The sequence below is a fragment of the Ictidomys tridecemlineatus genome, chromosome 5, assembly GCF_052094955.1.
Source record: "Ictidomys tridecemlineatus isolate mIctTri1 chromosome 5, mIctTri1.hap1, whole genome shotgun sequence".
Taxonomy (NCBI): domain Eukaryota; kingdom Metazoa; phylum Chordata; class Mammalia; order Rodentia; family Sciuridae; genus Ictidomys; species Ictidomys tridecemlineatus.
In genome coordinates this window covers 193,392,936-193,410,362 of record NC_135481.1, presented here as the reverse complement: position 1 = coordinate 193,410,362, position 17,427 = coordinate 193,392,936, and the positions used below count along the sequence as shown (strand labels likewise).

The window sequence follows — 17,427 nt, the reverse complement described above, 5'->3', positions numbered from 1 at the left end:
CAGTCCGCGTCTGTGTGTAGCTGGGTGTGTATGTACAGTAGCCGTTGCCGACGGCGGACTGGCTGGCCTCCGTCCGCGGAGGACAGCTGGCCTCCGTCTGTTAGCGTAGGTTAGGGAGGTAGTGAACTGCTCTGCTATTTGCCTTAAGCCAACATTTACTCATCAGGCCATTATTTTTGACAATGGCTGTGGAATAAACCATTTTTACAAAACTAAAAAATAAAACAAAAAAAAAGCGAGGTGTTTGGTTACAATACCTTTTCAGGTGTGTATATGTGGCTGCATGACCGGGTGGGGGGAGGGCGTGTCTCAGGGTCTTCTGTGACCTCACAGAACTGTTAAACTGTACAGTTTTCCAACTTGCCATATAAATGATGGGTTTGCATTTTAGTTGCAATAATAAAACCTTTTTCTAAAGAACTTGGATTTGGTGCCTCCCATTTCTTTGCTTAATGCACCTGAACCAGGGCTGCCGCTGTTTCTTTCATTCCCGCTGGTGCGACGCAGATGTGGTCCCCGGGGTGGCCAGCCCCGGCGCTGGGTGGGGGGAGCTCCGCTCGCTGATGAGCCTGGTCGCCGCCACGAGCCCCTGCCTGGCTCTTTAGAAACCCACCCTTTGGACACACAGGGCCTGGGGACTGCCCTGAAACTGTCCCCTTAGCCAACTGCCTGTCACACACAGTGGCTCCTGTGTCTCTGTAGGTGTGTGAAGTCACATTTGATCCAGAACTGACTTGGAAAGAAAATGAGGTGTCTGAGATCTCTGTGGCCCCCTTTTATGGACAAAACTAAACAATACAAAGTCCCTATGGTGACTTTTTGTTTAACTTCCTATTTCCAAGTGACTTCAGACCCGCACAGTGTTGCGAAGCACTGGCACAAAAATTCCCTGACCTCCCTCAGGGCTCCCTGACCATCTCAAAGCTGGTTACGGAGTCGGGGTCTACACTGTGGCCCGCCACAGGACCAACAGGACGGGTCCTGAGCCACAGAATGCCCACGGAAGCCCAGGGGCTTGAAAGGCAGCGCTCTGCCCGCCGCCCACTTCAGATATGAAGAAGGGCATGTGGTCGTGGAGGAGGTAGAAGACTGTGGGGAGGATGACGTAGGACTCTGGGGCGGAAGTCCACGGGGTGAAATGCAGGACAAAGGCCACACGCAAAGTGCCCACAGGAGAGGGCACAGCGGAAACCTTCGAGAGATGGAAATAAATCATGGAGAGGCCCTAGGGTGGTGTCCAGCGGAACCTGCGCCCAGGCCACTCCTCCACAGTCCAGGACACTCCCTCCTGCTGAGGGCGCCAGGAGCAGGCAGTCCTCTGGGAAGTGACAGTGTCTGCTTTGGAGGGTAAAGTGTAATAGCCATTAAAACAGTTTTTCTTTTTAATTGAAATTTCAAAAAATGGAGCACATGAACAAAGCAAATAAATACTGACTTAAATAAAATAAAAAATAAAGCACAATATCTATCCAGGAATTTTAAATGAGAACATTCCAAAGCTGTCCGTGCCGCGCTGACAGGACAGTCACACCCCACAGTTCACCACATGGTTGACACACATCTCAGGACACGGGGTTTTGTGTGTTTTTAACAGAGTCGGGGGGGGGGGCTACTTTTCCCTCTTAAAGCAGCCCTTGCCGGGGTCCTTCCACACCAGCTGTGGCTGCTGGAGCCATTTATTTAATAGGCCTCAGGTCGACTTGCTTCAAACGTTGGATTCCATTTTGACCTGTGTGACCAAAGCTCGTGACGCCCCAGGCTCCGTGGCCAGGTCTTGTCTGCCCTCCTTTGTGCTGTTGGACGTGGTGAAAACCAGGCGTGGCCGGCCAGCCGCTGTCGGCTCCGCACGTCGGGTTGAGAGTGGCGAAGAGGTGCTGGCCTCAAGCCTCCCACCTGCCCTGCTCACCAAGGTGACGCGAGCTGCTGTTGAAATGACTTGAGCCACCACAGGCTTTGGTAGCATGGTCAGCCACCTGGCTCACCCCCGGCCCCTCAGCCCCGGGATTTTCTGAGCCAGGAGCACCGAGCCAGCGGACACGTAGGAAGCTGCACGTTCCACACACGTGTCTACCTGGAGTCCTCCAGGCAGAACCTCGCCTGGCCTGGCCTTGGCACCTTTGTCCATGGCCACCTGCTTCTGTATCCTGGGGCGGGTCAGATTCTCAAAGGCAGAAGCGGAGTGTGCGGTTGAGGCCGCAGCCCTGGCCGCACAGCACACCAGCGGCTTCTGCTTCTGTAAAAGCGCCACTTGGGCCCCAGGGTTTGCAGTAGTCCGAGGCTCAGCAGCCACTTGGACCAGCTCACATTCGTGGGGGGCACCCAGTATGCCCCCTGCAAAGCTCAGGCACTGTGTCGGGCTGCGTAGCAACAGGGGGCAAAATTCCAGATGTGAGCTCCTCAGCTGAGGCTTTTTAAAATACTGTAATTTCAACTTCTGCTTCCTGGCCAAAGCCGTCTCTTTGTTCTAAGCGAAGTTTGTCCATCTTTTCGAAAGCTAAGCGTCCTTTTTCACCTGAAATAGAGGGTGACTGTCATCGGCTGTCTCCTGCCTCCGTGACCCTCTCTTCCAAGCCACGTGGGTCCTACACAGGGGCAGGAGTGCTTGGGGACCTCTCAACCTGGTGACCTGCTGGACTGAGCCTTGTCCCCGAGTCAGCCAGTCTCTGGGACAGTTGGCCAGGCTGCAGCCCTGCCTTGCCTCTGGCTCTCGCTCACCAAGAATCATACAGAGTTTAAGAGGACAATAAAACGCGTCTCTCCACCTCCACCAGGAGGGGCTCCTGCCTCAGGCAGGACGCTGGTAAGTTGGAGGTGGCCCTGCACCCGGGCAGTGACAGGCCCATGATGTGCCCTCCCAGGTGCTGTTCTGCTCTGAGAGCTGGGGCTGGCACCGCTTGCACGACTTCACCAAGAACCTTGGGAACCCCATCATGCCACATGTGACCTCTGATGCCACTTTACCGAATGACAGTGTGGCTTCCCGGGCTGCAGCCCGCACGGCCTCAAGGTCAGACTGGCACAGGCTGGCAATCTGATCGATGCTTTCGATGCCCTGTTGGAGGATAAGAGAATAAAGACCTACTAGGGGACACTTTAAATTGCAGGTAGAACCCCTCTGCAGCCCTGCACACCGCCCCGGCACAGTCCCGGGGCCTCCAGGTCTCTGTGGCTGTAGCTCATTGGAGGCCCCCTGGGAAGTGCCTCTCTTCAGCCCTGAGAGCTGCCAGAGAGAGGCTCAGAGCTTGTCTTTGTGAGGCCTTTTCAAAGGCCCAAGCACATGGCAGCAGTGAGCGGGGAGCTGACTCGGGTCTCTGGGGAGTCCAGCCTCAGGTGACGCAGAACCCAGACGGTTTTAAAAACTTGATGCACAAGACACTCATAGTGACATTATGACTTTTTTTTTTTGTAGTTGTAGATGGACACAATATCTTTATTTTATTTGTTTAGTGTATGTGGTGCCAGGGATCGAACCCAGGGCCTCACGCATGCTGGGCAAGTGCTCTATCACTGAGCCACAGCCCTGGCCCAACATTATGACTTTTAAAGTGGGTTTTTATTTTTTAATGTTTTTTTTTTTTAGATGTTGATGGACCTTTATTTTATTTACTTATTTATATACGGTGCTGAGAATCAAACCCAATGCCTCACACGTGCTAGGCAAGTGCTCTACCTCGGAGCTACATCTCCAGCCCCTGAATTTTTCGCTTTTAAAACACTCTGTTTTCTATAGCCTGGAGTGGGAGAGTAGGTTAAACGAAGGGTACACTTGCCAAACCTCCCTGCAGAATTCTGAGGTGCGCCAGGTCCACCATAAAACACTCCGTGTGGCCCCTTTTCAAGCCATGCTCCGTGTGACCAGCATTCCTAATCGCTCACCCCCAGAAAAAAGAATACCCCAAATGTCAACAGCCATTTCTGCTGGACAGGCACTCACGGGTGTGCAAGGCGGCCAGAGCTCGCCTGGCCAGTGCAGCCAAGATCATTTTCGTTTTTGACATTCTCTTCCTTCTAAATAAGTTTAGTGGACCTTAAAATCTGTTAATTGAGAATTTTTAAGCATATAAGGCTGTGGGATTCCCTGGGTTTAATCCCCTGCCCCACCAAAAAACCAAACCCAACACGTTAAGACACATAACCCAAGGGCTCCAAAAGTCCCTGGCGGCGCCTGCATCCTTGCCCACGGCCAGTACGTGCCCACTAGGGGTCTGGGGCCTCCGCTCTCCTCTAAAGCCACTCGGCAGGTGCCCTTGCTGGCGGTGACCCTCACCTTTTTGGTCCCAGTGAAATCGTTTTGAGGTTCATTACTTCAGCACCACCACCCCCACCCCACCCCCCGCCTCCTGTGGGACCTCAGTGGGGACGGGCCACTCACCCTGAGCTGCTGGAGGGCCATGCACGCAGCCTGCTGGAGCCTGGCGTCAGTCTGGGTCAGGGCGTCGGTGTAGAAGAGCAAAGCCTGGGGGAGAGGGCCCGTGAGCAGAGGGGGCAGGTGCAGGCCTCGGGGCTCGTTCTCAACAAAACCCAGGCGCCATCCGTCCCCGGGCCAGGCGTACGGTCACAGGATGTAGGCTGCAGGGCTAATTCGGCTGCCCAAACTGACCCCTGAACTGACGGTGGTGAGGAACGCCGTCTGTCTGTCTCCTCGTGTCTGAGAGGCCTTGGGAATGGCCAGCTTCTAAGATGCTACAGCACAGGGCCGTGGGCCGGCTCAGAGCACCGAAGTGACAAGGTGTCCTCCAGGGCTGCTGCCCAGGCCAGAGGCAAAGGTGTCTGTCCTCCTCGTCACCTTCTCCCAGCCACAACTCTGACCCTGTCCCCTTCGGCCACACAACATGGCCACGTCTTTTTGCCTCTGTGGACCTAACTCAGCCCAGCTACAGGGAAACCTGGCCCTTGCTTCACAGAGTGTTGTGAGGGTCACTTAGAACTAAGCAGGTGGGGACGTGCCTGACCGGGGGCACCTGGCATCCCCATCTGCGAGGGCGACCTTAGGACCAGTGAGCCTGCCCTCCTGGTCCAGAGACATTGGCACCGAGGCAGCTGCACGTGGCAGTCGTGGGCTGGGTGGGGCTGGGTGGGAGAGCACAGGCCTAGCACGTGCGAGGCCCTGGCCTCCACCCAGCTCCTAGTTGAGAGGTAAGTAAACGGCTGCCCTGGGAAGCGGGGAGCTGGGTAAGCATCCAGAGCCCTCCTCCCAAGGCAGGCCCCGGCGCCTCCTAGAGCACAGCAGTGAGGAAACGCCCGGGGCTGCCCTCTCCACCCCTGGGGGGGGCGGGGTGGGGGGGGGGTGGGACAGGGCCATCAGCGACCCCACTCAAGACACCTCCAAGGGGCTGCCACCTTGCAGAGGCCTTTGTTACAGTCCCAGGACATCCCAAGCCCTGGGCCGTGGGCCAGCTGCTGGTCCAGGGGCAGCACAAGACAGAGCGCATGATCCTCGCGCCGTGCCCGCAGCCTCGTGGGACAGCCCAGTGCCATCGACACGTGATCTCCAGAGGAAAGAGGTGGGGCCTTCACATGAAGTGAAATTTGAGCGACGTCAGCTGAGGACATCTGCTCACCTCTTGGAGACCCTGGTTAGCCAGAAACCCCTCAGAGACTTGGGAGTTGGACCTGCGACGTCAGGGGTGCTCTCTGGTGGCTCCGACCGTGTGATGCTATTGGAGTCAAGGTTTTTAAAGAACCCCCGTCTTGGCTGGGCCTCCGCTCGCACAGGTCAGTCAGATGTGTGGGCAGCTGCTGGACCACGGGGAGTGGGTGGGCGGGGGCTGGCCCTGGCAGGTCAGGCCCGGGCAGCAGCGTGTGGGGGTTTCCCTACCTTGTTGTCCTTTGTGCTTCAGAAGTCCCCAGACAGAGAGTAAAAGCAACCCCAGGTGCATGTGCTCAAGGAAGGACCGTGGGCTGCCAGGCCGTGAGATTCGCTCTCCGGCCTGGAGCCGAGGCCCAGGTACAGAATAGGCCCCTGTCACCCTTCCCACCCACCTCGGGCTGCTGCCTGAAAGAGACCTAGTCCCAGACCTAGGACCACAAAGGCAGGGGGTCCCATCTTGGTTTTCAGGTGAACCCCAACTGGCTAGTAGGTGGGGATGGCCACGGGCACTCTGAAGGCGCGCAGTGTGCGGCCTCCTCGGAGACCGGACTGAGGCGCTGCTTTAGAAGCAGATGGCCGTCGGGGTGTGGTCTCTGGAGGCCTGGCCTCCCCAGCCCCGATCACACACGGCCTCCTGGGACCATCCCGAAGCCCAAGTCTCCCAGGACTGCAGCCCCGCCACCCACTCCGCACGTGTCTCTGAGAACACTGAAGCCCCGCGCCCGCCCCGGCCAGGGCCCGGCTGTCCCTCCTCGACGCCTCACCTTTTCCCGGAAGCTCCTGTTCTTGGCTGCGCTGGCCAGGCGAGCTCTGGCCGCCTTGCACACCCGTGGGGGCCCGTCCAGCTGCAGCAGCGCCCAGGCTCTCAAGGTCTGGGGCAGCGGCTGGAGCAGGCCCAGCTGCTTTCCCCGCAGCTTCCTGACGGTCCTGAGCCGCCCTGCGCAGTGCAGTTCCTGGGTGAGCGTGACTGGGGGCGGAGGGGGGAGTCGAGGTTCAGCTGCTGTGAACTCGAGGCGTCCCCAGCAGGCCCTGTCTGGGCACCTTGCAAAAGGGACCTCCCGGAACCTGGGAAGGCTTTCTAGCAGGGGTCAGGTACACCCTGAGTCAAAGACACCACAGCCCCACTCTGGGTACTGAGCCAGCCCACTGCCGCCGTCCCCGGCCCTGACGTCTGCACTGTGCTCTTCTTGTGTGAGACGGGGCTGCCCAAGGTGCTGAAGCTGGCCTTGAACTCAGGCTCTCCCTCCTCCTGCCTCTCCTCCTGGCATGCACCAGGACACCGGCTTCCCATCTTTTTTCTCCCTCCACCTTTTAAAGCCACCTTCTTTTGGACTTGATTTCTCCGTGTCAGCCGAATGTGGCATCTCAATAAATCTGGGACCTCAAAACAGTAGCTAGAGGGGGAAGTCGCAGAACCTGAGCTGTAGCCTGGGAAACTGGCTGGCTTTCGAGAGCCAGGGCAGAGGACCCATGGACGCTCCTCGGCTGTAACTTGGTTTGAGACCCTGGCTGCCCAGCTTGGCCCCTACCTTCCTTGGTGAGCTGGGCAAAGTGCTTCTCCAGGTCAGAGACGCTCTGTCTCTGCAGGTAGCTGTGAAACTGGAACCAGGTGACAGTCTGTCGCTCCAGGAGCCCAGCCTCGGGGAGCAACCCTCTGCAGCTGACCACCTGTTCCAGGAGCCTGCGGCACACTGGCCACAGGGAAGGGGCCGTGAGGAGACACCAAGACCTTGGCTGGCCTCTGCAGGCAGAGCCAGCTCCGCTACAAGGCTCCCTATCGGCACCGCCAGTGCCCATGGGGAAAGAGTGTGCCCAGCTGTGTCCACAGGCCCTGGGTCCCACAGCCTTGGTGCGTGGCTGAGCCCTGGGCTCAGACCAGAGGCAGGGCCGGGGACTCTGCCCATCAGTAAGCAGCCCAGAGCCACTGCCTGGATACAACTGTCACTCATCACCTGGTCAACAGAGAAAAATGCTGCAGCTCTGCACTCCGGGGAGGGGCCCAACCTGCATTTCAAGGCACCTTGATCAGACCTTACCTGCCCACCTTCCTCTAAGCCTGACCTCATCTCTTGAAGGCTCTGGTGGGAGGCTTGGAATGTGTCCTGGGATAATGGCCAACCCGCTGTGTTTGCATGCACCTCGGGGCTACGGCTGCTCAGAAGTGCGTCTGGGGAGCCCTTGCCCTCCCAGTGAAAGCAGGGTGCTCATAACCAAGCTGAGGTGGCCCCTGCCCAGCCATGAAGACCAGGGAGGGGGGAGGGTGACACAGCCCCTGTCACCATGCGGCAGGCCCAGCCTTGGGTGGCAAGGACGAGAGGGAGGACTACCTATGTCCAGCTGTCCTGGGTATTTCCCTCGGACTCTGTGCAGGAAGGTCCTCTTGAGCTGGCCCAGGAGCGTCGTGGCGGGGCAGGACAGGATGCTGCCGGGCCCGGTGCACCCGCGCCACAGCGCCAGGCAGCCCTTCCCGTGGGAGGCCTGCGGAATGACTGGGAGCGGTTCCCCAGCCTGAGTGGCTGGTGGCAAGAACAAGCCACAGGAGCCCCGAGGGCCCTCCTCCAGCACCGAGGTCGGGGAAGTCAGGGGTGGCGTGACAACACCAGGAGCAGCTGTCACCAGCACCTCCTTGTGGACAAGGAACGGGCCTCACAAGGGAGCCGTCCTTGAGGTCAGAGGTGAACTGGGGTCACAGCTGCCATTGCGGCACGCCGTGGACCCTGAATGTGCCCGGGGATTACGGCCCGAACGCTGGGCGGTGGCCTCCCCAGGACACAGAGAGGCCGTGACTCCGACCGAAGCCTTGCCCAGAGGCCGGGTGGTGGCGTGTGCGCCAGCTGATCCAGGTGGCCCACCCGCCCTCGGGGCGTCTCTGATCCCCACCCTCCCCAGGCTGCTGTCTGCTTTGGGTGTGGGGAGGGGGCAAGGATTCGGGACATGCCAGCCAGAGGCAGCCCGTGGCAGGGGACAGTTCCTTACCATCCTCAATGGATGTCGCGTTGCTGACCTTGTCAAAATCAAGGTCAGAAAGCGTCTCCAGAATCTGCTTTTGCTGGGCTGCTTCCTCCAGGAGGCAGTCCTGCACCATCCTCGGCAGATTGGGGAAGGCCAGTCTCTGGAGGTGGCGTGTGGTGCCTTGGTCACCACGGGGACTGGCTCGCCTTCCCCTGGTGCCCCGCCCGTCCTGTCCTCCTCAGCCGCAGCTCCCTGACTCACTCACCTGAGCCACTTAAGAGGAGGCTAAGCTGCCAGGGGCCACCTTTGCCACCAAAAGTGCAGCCCACCCACCTCACGAAGCAGAGTGGAAGGGCAGAGCCCGCCACGGTGGCCCTGGAGCCCCCTGAAATCTCCCTTCTGGTGGAACCAGTTTGGACTCAGCTTCCTGCATCTACAGATGTGTCGTGTACGTTCAGGGGCAAGCTACACAGGGCCACCCAACTGCCCATCCAGGCTCTGGCCGGCACCTTCCACAGGGGACCTGAGCCTTGTCGCTGTGCCGGGCTCCCACCACTTGAGAGATCGGCCTCTTTCCTAGGGGTCCCCTGGCCCAGCAAGCCCCCCAGCACCCCACCTGCAGCAGGGCTTTGCAGACTTTCAGGTGGACCGTGAGCAGCACGTCCAGCTCCCGGGCACCAGCTGTGAGCTCCCTGGAGGACCCCTTCAGTGGGGACGGCGGGGGCCGGTCTTTCCTGAGTCGGATGGAGAAGAGGCTGGTGACCGATCGGGTGAGCAGGCTCCACTTCTGTGAGGCCAGGAAACCCTCCCCCCCCACCCCGGAAGTCAGCGAGGCCACCCAGGTCCCAGGGGCCTGGAGGTCACTGAGGAGAAAGCCCAGCGCAAAGCTCAGGAGCGAAGGCAGCAGGGCTGCCCGGGTGCTAGGGTGTGGCCCAGGGGCTGGCCGGAGGCTGGGCTGGGTCCAGCTCTGACTCCGGACACGTCCGCCCCCCAGCCCCACTTTACTCCCACGTGCAGTGGAGAGGAAGCAGACGCCTGTTGCCACCTGTGGGCAGTGAAGCCCCACAAGCAAGACGCAGGGTGCCAGTGGGCACCAGGTGGCATCAGGGCAGAGGGTGGCAGGGCCTCTGGCTGGACCAAGAGCCCCTCCCTGCAGCTCTGGGGAGGGAGCAGGAACCCAGACCGCACCCTTCAGGGCTGCTGAGATCACCACGGGGGTGACCTGGACAGGTGCTGTCACTGGCGTGGGCCACGGGTCCCCAGGGCCAGAGCGTCAGTCACCAGGGGACTTTGGTTTTATGACCCCTTGGTGAAGTTGAGGCCAAAGAGGTCCCACGGTGCACTCTGTTTGCAAATTTTTAAAAAATCACATTCCTTGGAGCAGGAAGCTGGGGTGGGTCTGGAGTGGGCAGGGGACGTTGGGGGACGGAGGGAGGGACCACCAGGGCTGGGAGGAAGAGGCCCGGGAGGTAGGTGGGAGGCGCGGAGCTGAGGCAGCCTGGGCCAGGCGTCCCAGCTGGTCCTCGCTGTGCAGGGTGCACTCACCGCAGACCCTGGGAGTCCCCGAACAGGGACAGCTGGTCGGGAGCAAGGTCGGCATGGAGGAAGGCGAAGCTCTCCAGGATGCAGTCCATCAGGCTCTCGGCCGCGGCCTCCTCCTGCCGGGCCCCGCGGGGCTGTGGGCAAGGGCCAGCTTTGAGGCCAGTGCCGCCCGGGCTCCAGCCAGGACCCAGCCGGGACCCCAACCAGGATCCAGGCGGGACCCTGCAGGGACCCCAGCCAGGTCCTTCAGGCCTGACGTGTCCTGGTCTGGGCAGGGTGTGTGTGGGGGTGGCGCTTCCCAAGGTCCCTCCTGAACAACTGACACCGCCAAGCAAAATCTCAGGGCCGCCCCTCTGAACAGCCTCATCTGGGTCCGCGACACCCCTGGACAGCACAGGTGGTGGGAATGAGGAGTCCAGGAGGGGACACGGCGGGCAGGCCCCTTCCCCACAGAGCTGCCACTCTGTTCCCGCTGCCCCTGCCCCGTGGGAAGGTGGGGCCGTGTGGCCGGGTGGCTCAGTTTTCTAAGGTCCAGAAACCTGGGGTTTGTGGGAAGCCCCGAGTTTCCAGTTCTGCACATACAGATTGTTTCCAGAACATGGTGGAGTCTGCCACAAACCCCGTTAGAAGCTCAGAGGCTTCAGGTGAGCTCAGGATGCTCCTGTTGAGTCACTGGCCTGCCACATGGCTTCCTTCCTGGAGACTGTCCCCTCCCCAGCACAGCTAGGCCTCGCCCCCAAAACTGCACCCCAGGCCCAGCCAGCAGAGGCGGGAGCAGGAGCCAGGTCCTGAGTCGCCCGGGAGACTCCCGAGCAGCCAGAGAATGAAGGCTGCAGAGAGCCCCCGACAGGGCCAACAGGCAGGCGCAGGGTGTGTGTGTGTGCGTGTGCGTGTGTGTGTGTGTGTGTGTGTGTGCGGAGACACGCACACAGTGGACTCTCCAGGAAGTCACAGCAGGAACCAGAACCCGTGAACCCAGCAGGGCCGTGGGGGCCAGGGTTGGGTCCCTGCAAGCCCCCTCCAGCACTCCCCCAGCCACCAGAGGAGGCGCGTTGAAGACCCTCGTGTGAAGGTGCTGCCGCGTCAGCCCTGAGCTCCAGCCCACAGCACCCTGACCCGGCGGAGGGCAGCTCCCGGGACCCCAGCCAGGACCCGGCCAGCCCCACAGCGACGCTCTCAGGGCCACTTAGCCACAGCCTCTGACAAAAAGCACAAAAATAGTAGAGAGGGAAGATGGGAGGGGAGGGGAGGGGAGGGGGGATAGTAGGGGATAGGAAAGGTAGCAGAATACAACAGTCACTAATATGCCATTATGTAAAAATGTGAGTATGTAACAGAAGTGAGTCTGTAGTATGTATTTGGGGAGTTCAAAACCCAATTGAGTCGAATGTATGAAAGATGATATGTCTTGAGCTCTGTAATGTTTTGAACAATCAATAAAAAAAAAAAAAAAAAAAAAAAAAGCACAAAAATACGAAAAACGCGGCACCGACTAGACCAGGAGCGTGACGGGGCCAAGGAGCAGAAGCAAGGCCGCCGTCGCCTGGCCTGGCCTCCCCTGGGCGACCTGAACACCCTTGAGAGTGACTGTGCAGGCGCCTCGCGCTGGTTCCAGGGTCACAAGTGAATCTTAGCAAGCAGCAAATGCAGGTCCACGGTGGCTCGGGTCACCTGCGTGCTCGTGCACGATGCCCGCTCATGGTGCACGGCTGCACGGGGCACACGTGCCATTTCTGTTCAGGAAGCACCCTGGAAACCAGGACCTAGGGGTATTTTTATCATTCTCAAAACAAAGGGAAATGTTCCTTAAAGATGTTCTGAATTATTGCTTGTGGCCGTATTTTAAGACTTGTGTGGTAAGTGGGTGTCATTTTTCAAATTACCCGTATGTGAAGGAAGTTGTGTGCGCATTGACTCAAACTGTCCCACACAGAAAGACTTCAAAAGTACAAAAAAAGTGACATTATTTCTTGAAACTTTTTCTCAAAAATTTCAGGAAGGTACTTTTTAAAGCCTGTAGCAGTGATAAGCGTGAACATTTTTTTTTAAGTTACTGGTATAAATGAGGATTTCCACCTCCTGTGCTGATGGGTGATGTTAGGGCAGGTGACAATACAGCCAAAAAGATGGACTTTTGAAGAGAGCTGTTGGTGGTTCAGTGCCAAAGTGTCCCACAGGGAGTGGGTTGAAGGTAACTGATGTGTGAGAAAGTGCTGGTGACATGTCCGTTTTATTTTACGTACATTTTCAGCTTATGTAAATGAAACGTAGAGTTGTCTGTCCAGGCGAGCCCCTCTCAGAGCCACCGACCCTGAGCCCTCCTGTGAACGGAGGCGCTGGCCTAGCCGTGTGCGGAAGGTTCTGGTGGGGCACATGGGGGAGGCAGCAGGTGGCTCGGGGCCTTCCAGGGGCCAGAGAGACCCACGTGTGGCTCCTTAACCCCAGCTGCAGCCCCCTCTGCCGCCCAGGTCAGGAGACTCGTGGGAGGGCCGGGTTCTGGCTGAGTGTGGGACAGGCCATCCTCTGTGAGCCCCGGCCCCCCTCGTGACGCTCCTCCTGGCCCCATGAGGGCTCTCGTCCCCACTTGACAGGAGGACGCTGAGGCCCACAGAGACGCCGTCTACCCAGGTCGTGCTGAGATGCGGCCAGGAGGCCTGCCCTGGCCCGGTGGCCCCAGGGCCCATGCCCAGTGGCCGGGCCATCAGCAGAGCAGGGCTGTTGCCCCGAGGAACATGGCCATACCTTCAGCCGGTCCCTGAAGCCGAGGACCTGGTACTCGAGCTCCCGGAGCTGGGGCTGGGCAGGGCCCGTGGACCTCAGTAACTCCAGGACCTCCTGCAGGGGCCTCTCGGGGGCCATGGCAGGCCCGTCCACTGCGGCCCCAGCTTCTCCTTCATCCTGGTCCTCCCGGCTGCTCGGGAGCGTGCAGCTGTGGGACAGGGGGCCCTGGGGCGGGTTGGGGCTCTCTGCTCCCAGGTTCCTGCAGCCAGGCTGCTCCACAGGCGAGGCCCCCGCCAGGTGGGCCACCTCCGGCAGCAGGCCCAAGGGCGGGGGGCCCTTTGGGGCCTCCTCTTCAGTGGCGGCGGCAGGGTCAACGGCCCAGGGCAGGGGCCCCACATCCGGGGTAGAGGCGTCCCGGGGCTCCTCGGAGCTGAAGGAGTCCATCTCTGGCAGCTCCTGGCTCCGGCTTCGCAGGCTGGGGCCCTGGAGGTCACTCTCGGACAGGTAGCTGAGGATGGAGGGGGCCCTCGGCCTGCCCAGCAGCAACGCCGGCTGCGCTGGCTGCTGCAAGACAGACTGGGAGGGACACAGCAGCCTCACCCGCCGCCCGACTCGGCCAGGCCCCGACACCCGCTCTGCCTCCCCAGCTCAGGAGGCGGTCCGCCAGGTGCCCACACTCGGCCCTGCCCCTGCCCCTGCCCGGCACCCTTCCCATGCACTCCTCGGGCGCTTGTTGGGGGTCACCTTCCTGGAGCCTGTCCCTCCATGCCCTGTTCCCTGCGGTCCCCCCGCCTGCCAGCAGCCCCTCTCCTTCTCTGTTTTCCGAGGTCTCTGTGGCCCTCAGGTGGCAAGTGGCCCTCATCCTGACACCGAGTCTCCCCATGGAGGACAGCCCTCCCCTGGCCAAGAGCAGAACGTGGTGTGGAGGTCTGAATGAGTGAAGTGGACAGATGGACTGAGGGCCTGAGTTACACACATTGTCACAGCAGTGGCAGCAGCTGTCACTGGGCAGCGTGAGTGTACCTGCCCTGCCCCAGGCCTCGCGTCACTCCATGCAAACCTTCACCGTGTCCCCGGAGGGTGGCACGGTCAGTCTCACTGCTCTGATACAGGAACTGAGGGCTAAGAGGCCTGCTCCTTGTTGGGCAGGCTCTGGTGTCCCCAGTACACGAGCCTCCGCGTGCCAGTGCCACACCCAAGTGGGGACGAGCACCTTGGCACCTCAGGACCCTGGCCAGGGCTCAGGCTTCGGGAGATGCAGGCATTTCTGAAGAAGGACCATGTCCAGTCACGCCCTGCCCTGCAGCTGGCCACTGCGTGAGACTAAGTGGCCCCGTGTCTTGTTAAAGGAAGCACAGTCGGGCCTGGGCCCGCGGCGGGGGCCAGCGAAGCAAGAGGGAGCCGCTGGGGGCAGAAAGAAGCCCCTGGAGGACGGCGCGGGGAGGGCAGCTGCGGAGTCAGGAGGGGCAGAAGCCACGCTCACAGAAGGAAGCGTCCCTGGGAGGACACAGAAGGGACTGGTCCCTGGAGAAGAGACGCTCTGCTGTGTCTTTCAGGCGGTGCTCCCGGAAACGCACCGACAGGACAGAGCGGAGGCCAGAGCCAAGGCCAGGCAGGAGGAGGCCCCCAGGGGGCCGTTGAGAACTGGCCGACCCAGGGCCACCCCCAGGGCCAGCAGCAGAGGAAGCAGAGGACGCCCAGCGCCCAGGCGAACCCCAAAGCAAGACCAAGCCCTAAGAGGGCCACCCTGGGAGTGCCGGGAGCTCAGCCCAGCCCCCACTTCCTGTCCCCCCAGTGACCAGTGTCCCCGCCCTGGGGAGAAGGTCACTCACCAGGTAGTACCTCTCCCGGAAGCTGGGGGTGCTTGGGGGTGTCCAGCTGTACAAGGAGCCCTTCCTGCTGCCCAGGGAAAACTTCCCTGTGGGGCTGGGTGACACCAGGAGGCTCTCAGAGTCAAATGGGCTGGAGGGAGAGCAGAGGCTGGGTGTCACCCGTTCCGGGTCCTCCCAGTGCAGGAGCTGTCCGGGGCCAAGTTCCGGGCCCGCGTCTTCATCAGTGATAGCCTGAGCAGGGGTGGGCGCGGCTGGCCCCACCACCCCTCCTTCCCCTCCAGGACAGCCCTCTGTGGCTGGGACTTGTGCAGGGGGGGACGGAACCCCCAGGTAAGCCACCTGTTTAGGCCAGTGCCACCCCTGATGGGAAGGGACAGGACTGAATTCACCCAGAGCCTTGAAGATCATCTAAAACGGAGCTCGCTACACACCTCTGCGCTCGGCTGAGCTGGGGGATGGAGGCGGTGGGCGCTCCCCACGTCCCAGACTCAGCCTGCAGCTGGGCACACAAAGGCCGGCCCAGCCATGAGGCCTGTGGCCAGGGCGCTGCGGGAACCTCCGGGGCAGCCTGCCTGCCAGCCACCTGCCCAGCCCTGCAGGCCCCGGGACCCGGGCTCCTTGGATGGCTGGACAGTGGGGAGCAGTTACCCCCGCGCATGCTAGAGGGTTCCCCTGGTGAGGTCCCCAACCCTTCACACCGTGGCCCCTGCCCTGGGGGATAATAGGGAATTCTCTGAAACACAAGTTTTCATTTGGGGGGGAAAAAAAGCTCTTCTGTCCACAGTGCGAAGCCTCTGGACTCTGGGGACCACCAGAGGCCAGTGCACGTGGAGCAGCATGAGAATCCCCACCCACAGGGTCCTTCTCATGAACATGCATCTCGCAGGTCTGTGGCCCTGGGGTCACCCCGGAACCAGGAGGCAGGTGCAGCCAGAGGCCTTCCTGGGCAGAGGCCAGTCTCCTCCAAGGAGCCAAGCTCAGGAGGCCTCTGGAAAGACCCCTGGTCAGCGCAGGGCGGAGCCGTCCCCTGGGCCAAAGTGAGGCTGGGCTCAAACTCAGGGCAGCTGGGGTGGGCAGGGCCGCGGAGAAGGCCTGGGCCTGGCCTTTGAATGGGGCAGGAGGCGAGAGTGGTCAGGGCAGGGACATCCTCAGGGACAATGCGGCCAGAGCCAGGCCCGGGGTGTGGTCCGGCCACTAGGGAGCGCTGTCAGAGTCTCTTGGCCCCTGGGATCTGGGGGTGGCCCTGGGGACGCGGGGCTGGCGCAGGGAGCTGCCACTCACTTCCACAGCACCTCCAACTGCAGCTTGATGGTGCCCAGCTCTGTGATGTCCACCACCACCATCTGCGGCTGCGTCGTGAAGAAGTCTGCAATGTCGCAGGTCACGGAGCCCACCACCAGCGAGCTCAGGCCGCGCAGCTCTGTCACCTGGGAGCGGGGACTGGAGGGTGGTGTCCGAGCGAGCAGCCGGGGCGCCCTGGCCCCGCCCCAGGCCCAGGCCCCACCCCACCTTGATCTCCAAGTTCTCGTGCAGGGTGGGGACAAAGGCCTTCTCCTCCTGGTCCCACGTCTGGCTGTCGTCTGGCTCGATCCAGCCCTTCAGCCTCCAGCGCTGGCCGCCCAGGCGGATAAGCACCTGCAGTGGGCGCAGGAGGTGTGCTGGCCGCCCAGGGTCCCCAGCCACCTGAGGGCGCCCTCCCAGACAGGACCTCAGCTAGGACCCTGGCTCCCGGCAGCCCCCTCCCGCAAAGGCTGGCTGGACCCTGAGGACTGACCTCCGACGGCGGCCATACCTCATAGTGGTCTCCTGGGCAGAGGCGCGCGTAGCCCACCAGGCCTGGAACACAGAAATGGGCCGATGCTCGCCTGCCCCGCCCTGGAGGGGCACGTCAGCATCTGGGCAACCCCACAGAGAGGCCCAGGGGAGTGAGGCTTTCCACGTCTCATGTCCCTCCAGCGTGAAACCCAGAGGTGGGCCTGCCCTGGGGCTGTGGCCAACGCTGCTCACCCCCCAGGGGCCCCGAGAGGACCTGAGCCACCCACGCTGGCCTCCGGCCACTGCTCTCAGCCGTCACCTTTCATCCTGACGTGGAACTCGCCCAGGTGAACCTCCAGCGCCCCCTCGATGAGCCACATGTCCTGAAAAGCCCCGTGGGAGCTCAGCCACTCGCCCAGCCACACCCACCCCAGGGGACGCCACTGTCCCTGCAGCCAGAGCGCTCCGCCCACCTCGGCGCACTCGTGCAGGCTGCGGCCCAGCTCCTGCAGGCTCTCGCGGGAGGCGCGGCTGGGCGGGCACCTGGCGAAGGCGCGCTGCATGTTGGCAGCCCCGTCACGCAGGCGGCACTGGACACAGTAGCCCTCGTAGAGCTCCTCCACCTGAGGGGCACACCAGTGGGCACGGCCTCCCGGCCAGCCCCACACCACTGCCAGCACAGCACCCAGCCAGCACCCAGGGTGGCCTGGGGCAGCAGCCACCCCGCGCTCTGTACCCCAGCACCTGGTGGTGACTGTATACAGTCAGTGCACAATAAAGAACTAGTGAAGTGGACCAAGGGGTGCGTCACTTCCGCCTCTCAGCCTGGTGTTTCAGCTCTAAGATGGGAGGGGGCTTGTGATGGCCACGGGGGTCCCAGGGACAAAGGTCACAACAGGGAGCACAAGCCACAGAGAAGCCTCAGGGACCGAACCAGTCCTCCTTCTCAGGGCCTCTGCTTTCCCACCCAGGCTCTTAGGGTGGCTGAGCCCCGCCTCCCAGTCCTCTGGGGTGCAGCATGAGCCCCCCAGGCCT

At 61.3% G+C, this 17,427-nt stretch overlaps 2 protein-coding genes across 21 annotated transcripts in view; one reads left to right on the top strand and one right to left on the bottom strand.

The window, feature by feature from the left end:
• Ptpn1 (protein tyrosine phosphatase non-receptor type 1) overlaps positions 1-17,427 on the top strand; it is a 105,019-nt gene that overhangs the window by 55,770 nt on the left and 31,822 nt on the right. The window contains exons 9-11 of one of the 9 annotated variants that reach the window (XR_013439809.1): positions 5,455-5,715; positions 7,178-13,818; positions 14,362-17,202. The exons of 4 other annotated variants lie outside the window; for them this stretch is intronic. Coding sequence is in view for 2 of the 5 variants with exons in the window: in XM_078051927.1 (XP_077908053.1) it covers positions 5,455-5,526 (72 nt within the window). In the remaining 3 variants the exon portion in view is untranslated. Of the gene's footprint in view, positions 1-5,362; positions 17,203-17,427 lie in introns of those variants that run through there. 4 more of the 9 variants (XR_013439808.1, XR_013439807.1, XM_078051927.1 and 1 more) reach the window with 4 other exon arrangements.
• Ripor3 (RIPOR family member 3) overlaps positions 1,369-17,427 on the bottom strand; it is a 63,221-nt gene continuing 47,162 nt past the window's right edge. For 9 of the 12 annotated variants that reach the window (XM_078051912.1, XM_040276037.2, XM_078051917.1 and 6 more), the window contains 15 exons: positions 16,866-17,015; positions 16,712-16,775; positions 16,430-16,473; positions 16,147-16,272; positions 15,919-16,064; positions 14,638-14,767; positions 12,827-13,381; positions 10,088-10,218; positions 9,159-9,276; positions 8,567-8,702; positions 7,918-8,079; positions 7,120-7,281; positions 6,355-6,557; positions 4,373-4,456; positions 1,369-3,052 (listed from right to left, as the gene is read on the bottom strand). In XM_078051912.1, coding sequence (XP_077908038.1) covers positions 2,786-3,052; positions 4,373-4,456; positions 6,355-6,557; positions 7,120-7,281; positions 7,918-8,079; positions 8,567-8,702; positions 9,159-9,276; positions 10,088-10,218; positions 12,827-13,381; positions 14,638-14,767; positions 15,919-16,064; positions 16,147-16,272; positions 16,430-16,473; positions 16,712-16,775; positions 16,866-17,015 — 2,478 coding nt within the window. In that variant the 3' untranslated portion in view covers positions 1,369-2,785. Of the gene's footprint in view, positions 3,053-4,372; positions 4,457-4,600; positions 6,558-7,119; positions 7,282-7,917; positions 8,080-8,566; positions 8,703-9,158; positions 9,277-10,087; positions 10,219-12,826; positions 13,382-14,637; positions 14,768-15,918; positions 16,065-16,146; positions 16,273-16,429; positions 16,474-16,711; positions 16,776-16,865; positions 17,016-17,427 lie in introns of all 12 variants that reach the window. The other 3 variants (XM_078051914.1, XM_040276038.2, XR_013439806.1) reach the window with 2 other exon arrangements.